At 40.7% G+C, this 14,212-nt stretch overlaps 1 protein-coding gene across 1 annotated transcript in view; it reads right to left on the bottom strand.

Annotated features, from left to right (window-relative positions):
• The window catches only part of piezo2b (piezo-type mechanosensitive ion channel component 2b), an 82,281-nt gene extending 71,378 nt beyond the window's left edge, over window positions 1-10,903 (bottom strand). Inside the window, exons 1-2 of the mRNA XM_084546621.1 lie at window positions 10,241-10,903; window positions 2,803-2,898 (exon numbers count right to left, since the gene is read on the bottom strand). Coding sequence (XP_084402747.1) covers window positions 2,803-2,898; window positions 10,241-10,304 — 160 coding nt within the window. The 5' untranslated portion in view covers window positions 10,305-10,903. The remainder of the gene's footprint in view (window positions 1-2,802; window positions 2,899-10,240) is intronic.
• Window positions 10,904-14,212: the final 3,309 nt, after the last annotated feature.

Raw genomic sequence — 14,212 nt, forward strand, 5'->3', positions numbered from 1 at the left:
AGCTGCAACCCTAGTGGTTATTTGATTACAGTATAATTACACCATCACCGGCCAATTCATTAGGTACACTAGAGAAAAGTAATGCATTCTAATATAACAGTCCTGCACTAAATCTTCATGAAGGTTAAGGTATTAAGCATTTGTATAAAATAGGTGAGAGGGCTGTTGATTCAACTGTGTTTTATTATTTTAAAAACCTCATTTTAGTCAGTAGGCTAGGCTAAATACCAGACACATCCTGCAAAATGATCATTCAGTTGAATTACCACCTTTCTGATGCTGGTTCAGCATAAACTGAACATTATAACCCTGCAAAGTGACAATTAAGTGCAGTGCTGTTATATTAGAAGGCATAAGTTTTCACTAGTGTACCCAATAAAGTGGCCAGACAGTGTCATTTCTTTTCCCTCCAAATGTATAGAAACAGACGTTCAACTTCAATGACGGACGGTGAATAACAGTGAAGATCTTTCGCTTCAGTCTGCGTTTATTGTGCAATGATAACAATCATTGTCGATCTGTTTGCTCCAACTTCCACATGCGGCGTCTGTCAGCGTTCAGCCCCCTCCCCGGTGACAGACATCTGAGGCAGACAGATGGGATACATGTCCTGGCAGCGTGCACCAGAAAAATATCTCATACCATCTAGGAGAAACACAGCCCTCTGGCAGTTTACCTCATAGTGCTTTAGACGCTGTTCATAGCCGCTGTAACAATGTCTGGTGAAAGGTTACGTGAACATGAAGCTGATAAAACATTTAACAATCTGGACATTTTTGTTTTGTTAACCTTTTGGTGGCTTGGCTCTTGGCTCTGTATTTTGGAAATATAAATAATTGTAATGACAAATTTGGAAACACAATTATTTAAAAGTCTTCTTTGTTCTCCATTTTATATCACTGCAAACACCTTTTGGGTTCCAGACAAGTGATTAAAGATAAACAAGACACTTGACGATGCCATTCTGGGACACTGATGAGCACTTATTTGACATTTATGTGCAAGATTTCCTTTATTTCCACTTATGTCACTCACAATGAACGAATCTCGGATCAGGTAATCAGAGTGTGGAGGATGAATTCAGTAAACTCACAGCTGGATGACTGATACTGCTCTGAGGATACGTCTGCATCGCCTGACAGTCGGCAGCACGGTGCACTGACTCTGCACAGTCACCACAGTCCTTCTATCTATCCCTATTTGAGTACACTTTCAAATCCCTTGTGCGTGTACGCATTCATGGTTAAATAAAGCTGATTCTGATGCTCAGTAGGTGGGCACCAGTGATGTTCTGAGTGGTTTTAATTATCCACTGCAGATCCTTCCCTTCTTGGACCGTGTACATCCCAGTCTCCAGACTGTGATGTTTCCAGTTCGGATGCTTTCTATCGCTCATCTGTAGATGCCAAAAAGAACATGGCACAGGAATTTGTCCGGTCCAGTAGTTCTTCACAGGGTAACATCTCCATCTCATTACATTTACTCCATCCTTGTGGGGTTATGCATAACAGTTTTACAACTGTACAGCACAATATCCCAGCTTAAGTGAGGTGCTACTGCAATATCACAACTTTTAGTCGTGATCTTCGAATTAATCAGAGGTGAAATTGATGTTTTGACAGTTCTTTTGTTGGTTTTTAAGTGTGTAATTTAGGCAAAGCTACAAAAACCCAGCGAGCAGGACGAGACACATTGGCAACAGGCCCACTTTTGGCTCATGAAACATTACAGTTATGGCATTAAAGGAAAGAAAGATCATGTAAATCCAGATCAGCCACTCCTGAAGTCAACAGCTATCAGATACACGGACATTTAGCTTTACTAGAAGACTCGTTAACTATTGATGAGACTATAAGTGGTCCACTTTCTCTGCTCTCTCGCTCTCTCTTCCTCCTTTACTTCCTGACTGTTATTTCAGCTGGAGACGAGCAGAGCAGAGACGGCTCCGGGACTGGAAGTTGTTCCCTCTCTCGGCCTGTATGGGTTTATATATTATTTAACACTGCATGTGGTCTCCTACAGAAAACCCATATCATTAGAGGTCTGGGAGGTGTGCCTTTTAGTATTTTGCGGTGAGGGAAGTGCATAAAGGCAAGGCTGAAGTCGGTCGTTGCGATCCCACATTCATCACCCGTAAGGAGAACAGTCACCTCAGTCACTTCTTATAAACCACAGAGGTTCATTGTGATTTATTTAACTTCAGAGGCTTAAGTACAGTCATCCAAGGATGATGTGGACGCTAGTTTACTGGCTTTAAAGGAGGCTTTCATTTATTGCATTCTTTTTGAAACCCAGCTAAGAATAATATGAGGGGATCAGTAGGAGCAACCTTTAGTAACAGAAGTGGTTAGTCATTATCAAAAACAGTCGCAAGTTTTACCTTTCATAGGGTCTTCTGGGTTTCTTTTCTCAACCGTGCAGCTTGTGTGTTCAGATCTTTTATTGTTTATACGGGCATTATCTGTGCAAATAATCTGAACCTAAGCCTAAAATGTCAATTTCCATCAGGCAGGCTTTAGATCAGGTCCTCACAGAAAACGGCTTTCTATCAGATCTGGCTAGCCGTGGATCATTTTTATTATTACAGACGGACTCATGCCCGCACCCACCGATATTACCTTTCATCGACCGATCTACGTGCCAAATCCATCCTCATCTCAAGGAAATTCGAGTCTCCCGGAGAGGGGCTGGTTTGTATTACGGAGGACAACATTGCAACTCAAACGGGAGGCTTTTGGGAGGCAGTCAAGGCTCTGCAGGCGATGGGCGAACCCGAAGCCATCGAAAGTGCGAATATCTTACCTTGCATTGTTGTGCTTGTGGGCTCTGGGAAGAGTGGAATAAGCAGGAGGTAGATGAGGTAGACGAAGGACAGGGCATTGTACCTGAACAGGCAAGCTGCAGAAACAAAAACACAAAACACTTAATGAGCAGCTAATCCATCTTCTAACCACAAAAAACTACAATAAACCTCCATTCACGCCACCGGTAGAAGTTCAGTAGCATCTTTATTGCTTTGTGTGCATTAAACAACGTTTGATGGTAAATAAAGCGCAGAAACTGGCAGCCGGGTCGTCAACTAAACACGGGCTTGAGAGAAACATGTGGTGAAAATCATTAAAATGTTCCTGGTGTCGAAAAATCTGCTCGTAGTAATAAAACCCCGAGAACATTCCTCCAACTTAACTTCACACTCTCAAGCCTCATTATCTGTTCATCTGGCCTGCATCACAGAAGGATCCTGCATTTAATTCAGTCACTCAGGGAACGGACGTTTGTTTAGAAGAACAATAATTGCCTGATAGTCCTCCTCGGGTGTTAAGAGAGACAATTAACTGACTGAACAGCCTGCGGTTACGTCTCGACCGCTGCGCTGGAAAATGCCACAAGAGAGTGCGGCTGTACGAGTGAGGATTTTTTTTTTTTCTTTTTCTTTTTTTGCGAGAATCTCATTCTATTATTTCATGGTTCGTGGGAATTACTGAAACGGGATAATTTTTCAGGATTGAACTACAAAAAAAATTAAAAAATAAATAGAATTCTCGTCACGCACCAGAAGCTCTTAAAATGCATCGTATACCTCAGAGTTTTCAAAACAGGAAAATAACTTTTGGCTGCCAGCTCTTTAAATAAAACACATGGAGCACGAAGAGCGTGAAATGTTGGGACGAGCGCCTGATATTTGATTTTAGTCAAGAATGAGTAATGTTGATTCATTCTAATTTATTTTTTTAAACAAGATAAAATTACAATATTATAATCCAAAAATTGCCAGAGCTGATTTTTGTTTAGTTTGTCTTACGTCAGTAAAATAAAGAACCTGAAACAAACCCTGTTTCCTGAGTTGCTTGTCTTCAACAGTAATTAACTGGCGACTACTCTGTTTAGACCAGTCTTTCTTTGGTTCCAGTTCCTCCAATGTGATGTTCTTGCACTTTTCTCAATCTTACATCATTGTAAAACAAAAACAAAAAATCACATAACAGGGAAGAGATGCCCTGCCCCGATGTGAACTTAAAGCAGCTTTAATCTAATGTGTCTAATGTTTCTGTATTTGGGATGCGTCACCAGACATGACACCGCATTATGCAACGCCTTCCATACCTTTTCCCGAACACCCTAACCACGCATACGCTCACTTGCCACTTCATTAGGTACACCCGTGATGACAAATGCATTCTAATCTTATCTTCATGAAGGTTGTGGTGTTCAGCATTTGTTGAAAATAACTGAGAGAGCTGTCGATTCAACTGTGTTTTAATTTCAGATGCTGTGGCTTCTAGTACTATTGTATTGTATTGTGTTGTACTGACCGTTTTAGTCAGTGAGCCTTAATAACAGAAACACTTTTGTTTTTAATTCAATACTACAGCTCCACAAACTACGTCCTCCAAAATAATCAGACATTTGAATCACCACCATTTAGTGCAGGACTCTCATATGAGAATATAAGAGCATTCGTTTTTACTGATGTACTTAATGAACTGGCAAGTGAGCAGGTATGTATGCACACACACACACACACACACACACACACACACACACACACACACACACACACACACCCTGCCCAGGGACATGATGGAAGTGTTCTGGTCTCTTGATGAAAGTTAAAACGCTTAAGTGCAAACATGACTTCCAAAAACCATTCATTGATCGAACGCACCTCACTTCCCGAGTCAGAGTGACCATCTGCGCTGAACGGGTGCTTTTACCAGTTAAACAGCTGCCATCACCTGCTGACTAAACACCAATTAACGCATCCTAAATGTACCGCACTGTAGCAAACGCTTACTGAAATCAGCACTGAGGCCCGCACATGACGCATGTCTTCAGCTTTCAGCAGACTGTTACGGTGTAATGTCAGCTTCTTTTTTTTACGTTAATTCCTCAATATGCACAAAATATGTGACAAGCTGCTGACATTTCTTTGAAAATCTTTAGGTCAGGAGGCACTGAGTCAAGGAGGGACTTTGTGTAAAACGTGGACACGCAGTTTGACCTCCCAAATTTCTCTTTGCAGTTATATCAACAAGAGCAGGGTTTACAACCTGGTCGGCTGCGCGAGTTATCGTCTCAGTCACAGACTTCGGCAGCTACCGGTCTTGAACTACTGAAAAATTACACTTAACTGCTGAAAATGGTGCTTTTATTTATCTTTGAGCGCTCAATGGAGCTATTCATTGACATTTGACTTGGCTCTGACCCTTTTCCCCTACAGTAAGTGCACCTCCTGGTTTTCTCTGTGCTCAGATACAGACCGATGAAAACTAACAAAAGTCATTAAATGTTTCTAGGCTCTTGCCTTTTTGGCAAATTATGTAACTGTAGATTATCTTTGTGATTTAATTTAAGTGTGCACAACAAACCACAAATTACATAAAAAGCACTTTATTGTGCATTATTATTTTTTAGCAGCCTCAGCCTCATGGATGAATGAGGAGCGAATGACTCACAATCTTTAATTTTTTGGTATCTCACTCTGCACCATTTCTATCCACCCAACTCAGGTTTATTTAAAATGTGGCATGAAATAAGTCCTAAACCTGCCAATTTTGCCAAAGTTGGCAGCCAGAAGAGTCACTATTAATCATCTCAACAGAGTTATAAATCTAAAGTAGTCTGTATCTATACTGATTGTAGATACAGATAATCTATCTGCACGGCTTTGCTCCCGCTGCCAAGGCCTGCAGACACTTGACCGCAGCCTTCCTGACCATTTGCCTTTGCTGTATGACTCACCATCCGAGGATTTTTACACAGGGAGTGAAAATAAACTGCCGTTGTTTTCAGACATCAGATTACTGCAAAAATCCCCATTCATGGTTGAATCTGGCTTTTGTCTCTTAGAGTTAAACCTATCATTGCAGACACACAAAGGCTAAAGACAAGAGGAGTAAATCAGCCTTTCATGTGAAGTTAGGACCAATTAATTTCAGGAGTTTAGGACCCAAAACCTGATGAGGTGATGCAGTGCCAGGCCAAACTGTGCACTGGGTGATAACAGAGGAATGTAAACCCTTCAGAAGAAAGTAATAAAGAGCATACCGCATTAACTGTTTTCATCAGAGCATGAAACTTAAAACTAAGGTTTTCTGGCTAGATATAGCCGCATAACATAACATATCTTTAAGAAGAAGCTATTTGTATTCAGGGCTTCCGCTAAAAGCTATTTTCATTATTTAACCATTTCATTATTTTCTTGACCGTTGGTTGGATCTGTAAAATATAAAAATGGTGAACAGTTCAAGTTCCCAGAACATAAGGTCTTTACATGCATGTCCATTTATCAGCCCAAATCCAAATGTGCTCAGTTTACTGTAACAAAAGAGAAACAAAACCTATTTTCACAATTAACTGTGAAAATATGTCAGCTAGATTTTCCCACAGCCCCGGGGGAAAATATTCAGTTAAGCGGATCGTTCTATTTGAGAATGTGGAACAAGGAAATATTTGACATTTCTGTCTGAAAAATAGATAAAACAATTAATTAATTAAATCCAAATAGCTGCTCATTATCAGCAGCTATGTAACAAATAGCCTAATCAATAACAATTATATTATTATCAATTATAATTTAGAATTGAGCTGTGGTAAAAAATAAAAAAAATAAAAGAATGATTGATCATTAATCTAAATGAGAGTCATTAAAGTCATTTCCTATTCTATTTTGTTTTTGATCTGCTTTTGTTTGGTTAAATTTTTAGACACATTGCTAAGTCTGTTACCTAGCTAACAAGCTAGCTGACCATTGCTGGCTTACTGGCAGGCTAACTAATGCTAGAAGCTGGTGTAAGCTAGTTTGTAGCTACATAGCAACTAAACAAAGTATGTAAAATTTGCTAAATAGTAAGCACTTTGTTCAAATTACATTTGTTAGAGAATTTAAATAGTTTCCAATCAAAATTCCCATTTTCTACAGCTGTTTAATTCTATTGTAAGATAAATAAATAATGTCTGGTAGCTAGGTAACAAGCTAGCTAACAGCACCATCATTGGCTAACTGGTAAGCTAACTAACGCTAAACGCTAGCACAAGCTAGCTTGCAGCCACATACCTACTCAACAAAGTAGGTCTATATAATATTTACGTATCTGTAGAGACTGTGACTTTAAATAAAAATTACAGTGCAAATAAAATGACTACAGCAGCAGCATCATACTAGAAGCACAAGTAAATTTAAAGTAACAGAAATTAGTAAGCCAATCAACTGAAATCTATTCACTAGCATTAGCCAACATTAGCTTGCTGAAGCTACACGGTATACCAGACAAACGGTTTTGACCAGTCAAGTCACCTAAATTGAGCAAGGGAGTATTTCAATGTTTATAATTCATACATTTGATTTGTAAGAGGAAGACTATATCATTTATTTTTTCCAAAAAGACACGTAGCTTATGATAATTTTACCCTGATAGCTTGAACAAAAAGTTCAGTTTGACAGTAACAAGCTAACAAGCAGGCTAACAAACAGTGTTGACATGTTTTATTAGCATGTACTTAAGATGGTATTTATGTCACAGTAAAGTTGAAATGCATTAAATATTATTCGGGTATAATATAAGACGTTTAACTACTTACAACGGTGAGCTCTCTACCAACCACACCAAAGCCAGTTTAGCATTAACTTGGCATAACAACAGCACTTAGCCTAACCCTAACATTTTAAGTTAGCATTTGAGTCAGCATAAGAACTTATCAACAATTTCATGGCCTTATATTATTTCTAAGGATGATTTATCCTTTTTTCCCCCACAGTCTTAGGAGATCAGCTCTGACTCTGATTATTTTTTTTTAAAATTCTTACAATAAACACAACAATTAAATTCATTACAAGATCCTGGACAATATTTTTGTCATATTTTCAGAGATAATTGTAATTTTTATGATGAACTATATGCACATTAATGGGGTTTTGATCACCGCGTTTGCCTCAAGATGTGCAATTAAATAGCAGCGCATCTATAAATGAGTGTACAAATTAATCAAATTAAAGTGATGCTCACAGTAGTAAAGCATCTGCATATCACCTGTTTGTTTCAGTGTCGTGCTGTCTCGCTCTGCTCTACCTGAACCTTCACGCCACATGTTCATTTATTAAATCAGACATTTGGGAAAGTGCATGCTCTCACTTGTGTTCACACTCTGCAAAAACTCTGCCAGTAAACACATAAACAGCGTCCCTGTTTGATCAGCAAAACCGTAGCTGTGTGCAAATGTGTGTTTGTGTGTGAAGGTGGTGGTGGCTGAGGGGATTGTGTACACATGGGCCCAGCAGTTCTGTGCGTTTCAATAGAGGTGCTGTCAGATGGCCAACAGGAAACACAGACTATGTAACGTCAGCAGACGAGTCTTTCACTAGGACATGAGAAAAGCAACAGTCTGCAACGTATATTACACAACTGAAGAGACACGGTGAGGTTGGTGTCAGTGTTTGGGGTCAGATAACATCTGCTGTGTTGTTTACTCTCTGTTTATTTATCACTAAGAGGCCATGAAATACACTTTTTATTCAATATTTCCCAACGCCGAAACATGAATGAAAGTTAACCTGTGAATAATAACTATGATTAAATGAGTAATCTGCATTACACTGGGAGCTGCACTGTGTTTTAATTACGGTGACATCTCAGACTAATAAACAGAAACAATCAAACAAAACAGACAACAGAAACACCATCCAGACCCTGTCTGTTCCTGCGCCTTCCTTCCACTTTAAATTTCTTCCATCCTGCCAGTTACTGCGTGCAGCGGCAGTGAATGACAAGTACTCATTTGCACTTTGAAAAAACATAAAATATTAAAGGTATGTTTACGATAAAAGGGAAAGGCAATTCTTCTCTCCTTCGCGGCTGCATTATTAATTCATACTGTTAAAACGACTTTCCACGAATTAATGGAGACAATGCATGGCCTCACAATTGCTTTTGGAAATAAAGGGGGCGTCGGCCTGTCAAGTGATGCATTATGGCAGCACTGAGTGGGTCTTATCTATAGAAAGCATGCTGTTAGCTTTAAAAGTACCTCGACCTCGTAAGTCTTAGACCACACTGGAACCTCAGTGGCAGTTTGACGCTAATCACTTTTCACTTGTGGCCTACCACAGGATTACAGCGGGAAACGTAAACTAAACTGCATTTAATTTAAAGACTCTGCAACCAAGGTGACACGATAGCGTCATCCTGACAAACTCTTCTGTGAAACTAGACCCCGTGCTGGATGTTTAAAAGTGATGAAAGTCCAATAAAAGCTGCCAAGTTTGACTGTATGAATCATCTCTTAAATCTGCATAGCAAAGGAGTGAATCAAGCAGGAACTTTCGACAACACGGCAATGACAACTTCATCCGTGTCGAGAGCTTTTCTTAACAAGGTCACAAATTCAGTAAACAAAATTCTGTGGAAAAAAAAAAGGCCAGCTGACTGTAACTCTGAGGGAATGTGAAACAGCACAAGAGGCGCAGCTCTAACCCTGTCAAGGCAACGTAAATGTTAACGAATAACATTAACACTATTAGCAGAGGTCACGATCAATAATACCACTGATGATTCATTAATAGCCAATGAGCAAAACTCAGAAACCACAGTGAAAAAATTCAAAAGGAATTACCAAAGCTGTAATTCAGCTGCTTTCCTGTTTCACTCTGATCAAAATAAAACCCTTAAACTAGTCCGACTGACTTAATGCTTCTTCTGATGAGAAAGTAAACAATAAACACCATGGCTTTGACATATGCTCTGTTGTCGGCCGCGTTTCCTTTACTAAATCCAATAAAAGATGACAGCCAGGTGGAGAACGGTGGTGGTAAATGACGGCTCTGCCTTGTGATCTGCACATAGTGGGTGGTGTATGACTTTGCCTGTATTCGCCTTTAGAGCAGCAGACCTCAGCAGCGATGAGCGGATGAACTGTGACCTCCAGTATCAGGAGGTCAAACACATATCATCATAAAAATGAATTACGTTTTCACATAACCATAAATCTGATAGCTGCTCCAAACATCCTAAAAGTACAAAAATATCAGAAATGTACTGTAATATATCAGATTTAAATATATATGTATGTGTAATATGTATATATTTTGAAAAAGATTGACTATAAAAACGAAAATAAAGTCCACACCTATCATTTAAAGTTAAAGATTATAGCAGTAAATTAATCTGATTGATATCAAATGACTTATAAGTAATCAGTGATTTATTATAGAGGGATGAAAGTGTGGATTAAACAACAAACTCACCAGCTGCAAGACATATTGGCAGCAGTAACCTGAAGACCAGTCCGCACACCACTTCAGAGGCCATGGCTCCGGGCAGCCCGACGCTGAATCCAGCTAAAAGAAGCCGAGGACTGTCCCTCTAAGGTCTCTCTTGCATCTCAAACTCCTGCGCTCTGTCAAATCCCGGCTGGCTCCTCCAAACGGCCACATCAGCTCCCCACTGGAGACACCTGGACTCGGCTATTCCACAGCGGGAGACTGCGCATTCACCGAGGTTCACCACAGCACCTATGTCTTCCGTGGATAATGTCACCATGATAGTTTTAGATGCTCGGATGCGTCAAAGTCATGTTGGCGCTGCACAGGCTGAGCAGCGGTCTCAGGTGCGCAAACAGCACAGCGCGTAAAAATAAAAAGCCGGAGAAAGGAGCCAACAAGTCCTCAAGTCCAATTAACCTCCTTATTTACAGCAAAACCACATTAACGAGGGGGTATTCACAGCCTAAATACACTTCTTAACTGTGGAGCGATAAAATGAGGCGTTCAATAGCCGGATAAATCTCGCCTTTTCCTTTAACCCCCTTGGTGAAATTTGACTTTCTGACTTCTGGTGCGTGGACTGTATTCGCCAACAGGAGGATACAGGACAAGCCTGCGATCGACAGCAGGTCCAGCCAATCAGAAGTGTGCAGCTGGTAGCCAGTCCAGCCCCCTGAGATAATTGGAACCAAGAGGTGGGACACAGAGGTGGATGAAAATACTACAAGTATTAAAAGATAACGTGTTCCACAGAGCAGCAGCTTTTTACCAAAATGTTCCCACAGCTCGGCATTTAATTTGCATCTTAAAATCTGTTATAAGCAAATTAGCAGTAGCACTTCCAGGAATATTTTACACATTTTAGGAGAATTTCAGATGCTACTGGATCATTAAACTCCAGCTGTTTATTAGAGAGAAACAGCGACGCCTACCGGTGTGAATCCAACTGGCACAAATCCGGGTCACCACAAGACAGGCCTGTCACATTTCTCCTTGGAGGCTGGAAAATTTATTTAACCAACATGTTTTCAGCTCTAAATGATGTACTTAAATATCTCTAATTACATATAATCTAGCCGTTGACTGGATAAATAAACATGCGCACACATCTGTTTCTTAATTTCCAAAAATCCACCCAAAATGTTGCGGGCATGGGCTGGTGTGACGCGCACAGCCTGGATAAATGCTGGGGGCCGCTGCAGAAGTGTCATTGCGCAAGAGAGAAGCTATTTGCTTGCATGAGCCCTGCTCTTCTTCTGAGACTGACCTCTGAACTGAAGCAGAACAGCAACCTAATAGACGATAAGGAAAATGGATTCAGGTGATGAGAGGGGTTAACCACTGATTAATGTCCAATATTTAATTTAAAAATTAGAAAGCAGTTAAAGCTAATGCACTATATTTTCTAGGCTTAACTTATTTGCCTCTCCATTAAGTATGGAGCCAGAAGGAAGTTAGCTTAGCTTAGCATAAAGACAAGAAACATTCATTCGTTCGTTTTCGCAGGGGGGCTGGAGCCTATCCCAGCTGTCACTGGGAAAAAGGCAGGATACACCCTGGACAGGTCTCCAGTCTATCGCAGTGTTAACACAGAGAGACAGACAATCATTCACACTCACACCTACGGCCAATTGAGAATCACCAGTTAACATAATGAGCATGTCTTTGGGCAGTGGGAGGAAGCCAGAGTACCTGGAGAGAACCCACGCGGACACAGGGAGAACATGCGAACTCCAAACAGAAAGGCCACAGGTCAACCGATGGATTCAAACCCAGAACCTTCTTGCTGTGAGGCATCAGTCTATGCTAAGCTCACTATGTGATGTGGGAGCCCCTTTTTAAAACTCTCCAGCTAACATTCTGTCTCATCGGTTAAATCTGTGCATAAACTGAAAGATAAAATCACCAACTCCGTCGGCAAAGTGAAACGAGTTGTTGCTGGGCAACCGCTAGAGAGAGAGGTTGCACAGATGTTCATCGAGAAATACACTCATTTCTGCAACCTCTTCAAAAACCTTAAAAATATCTTTGAACTCTTCTGTTGAGCACAGATTGAACAATTCCGTTGACTGAATAAGTGCTATTAGGAAGGATGATTAACTGTGGAAAGGGCCAAGCTAGGTCACCGGCTCTCTGTCTTCGGCTGTGTCTTCACATGTGCTACACAGACTTAAAAGTGTTATCTAACCCATGGAAGGAACACAGATAGGAATATATTACAGGGTGAATTGTTTATCTGAACACAGATACAGTTAAAGTCAAAGGAAAGAAAAAAAACATTAAAGGCTTCCCAGTAAGGTGTCAGCTCAAAGTCTGTGGGAGCGGAAACCATTTTTTTACCCAAACACATCAGCTTAATGTCACCTCTTTGATAAAAGTTGCATGTGAGGTGTTGAATAGACATCGTGACAGCATATTTTTACAGGGACAGTCACTGTAAAAGGAATGTCCCCAGGCACTGGTGGTGTTGAAAGTGTGATGAAATGAGCTGAATAGATGTGATGTGGTTGGTGCGGCTGGTTCTGACGAAAACGGAGGTAAATGGTTGTGGAGGAGGTTTTGCACCGATCTGACACAACAGACTGTGGCGAAACGGGATTGGTTGGACTTAAAAGTGTGAACATCCTCAGAGGATTGAGCAGGAAAACTAAACAACTGAGGGCCGTATCATATTATTCCTTATCTTTACGCTGATAAAGTAATTTGAAAAAGATGTCGTGTCAGTGGAGGATCAAGCTAGAACAGTTTCATCGTGGGATAAAATCACTTAAATGGTTTCATCTGGCTCCAAAATCACTGTCAGCGTTTTAAAAAACACGTCACGGAGCACGATATTACGTTAAAATACCTGCATTCATCAAGATTTCTCATTTATTCAGCTTTGAGTCATTAATGAGTCATGGTAAAATGTCATTAATAAAGCTGTCTGGAGTCCCTCCACTGTACACTGAGGGCTGGCGTTGACTCCTTCGCTTGACTTCAATTTTAGAATAACACCATCAATTTTGTGCCAGCGCGCGGAGAAACTTGTAAAGATCTTCCAAAGATTATTCGATCCTCATTAGCTCCTCATTAGCTCCTCATTAGCTCCTCATTAGCGCAACATCACAGACATGTTGGGGCACAGATTAATCCTCCCACGTATAAAACACTGCAAAGAAAGGGAACAAATGCATGCAAAAGAAATGAAATTTGGAAATGATTTGAAAGCTATAAATAATGTTAAAACCACTAGAGTATGTCTACGAATGCACACTGTTTACATTTTATTTTCCAGATATAAAACGCTTTTCTTGTCTTGTAAGGACTGTTAAAAATGCTGACTTCATGTTTACTTGTGTGCAAAACAGAGAGGAGCATCGTTAACCTGAGAATGAAACCGATCAATCCGGCATGCTTTGATACATTTAGTGACTCTATTGACAAGTAAATGATCCGCGCTGCTGTTTCCTCTGAAGTGCATTATGCAGGAAGAGAGCAGGGAATCATGGGAGTCGTCAAGGCTGAGCCAAACGACCATCCCGTACATCCAGTCAAAGCAGCAAAGGTCCTGCTTGTGACGTGATGAATCATCATTTGGCCTAATCACCAAACTGGATTCGGTTTCTGAAAATAGGAAAAATAAACAGCTAAAGGCTGCTGAGGGAAAAGAGCCGCTCCCTGCCAACCTCTGCCCTGAATCTCCACTCTTCACCGGACGTCCAGACCGGCTGGACGCTCTGCGGCGGCGGTCATGTGGGAGCAGTCGGAGCCGCCCGCGAGGCCCCCGCTGACCTGCAGCCAGCAGTAGTCAATAACCGACCTCAAAACATGTCAGCCCTTGATTTGTTTCTGCTGTTTGAAGTCCGTGCTCTGCTGATCTAATCGCTCAGATGGATGTGAATCTTAAGTAACATTTGTCTTTGATCCATTATTCATCCGATTCTTGAGAGGGAGTTATTGATAAACCTTCTG

This window comes from Chelon labrosus, assembly GCF_963514085.1.
Source record: "Chelon labrosus genome assembly, chromosome: 6".
NCBI classification, from domain to species: Eukaryota; Metazoa; Chordata; class Actinopteri; order Mugiliformes; family Mugilidae; genus Chelon; species Chelon labrosus.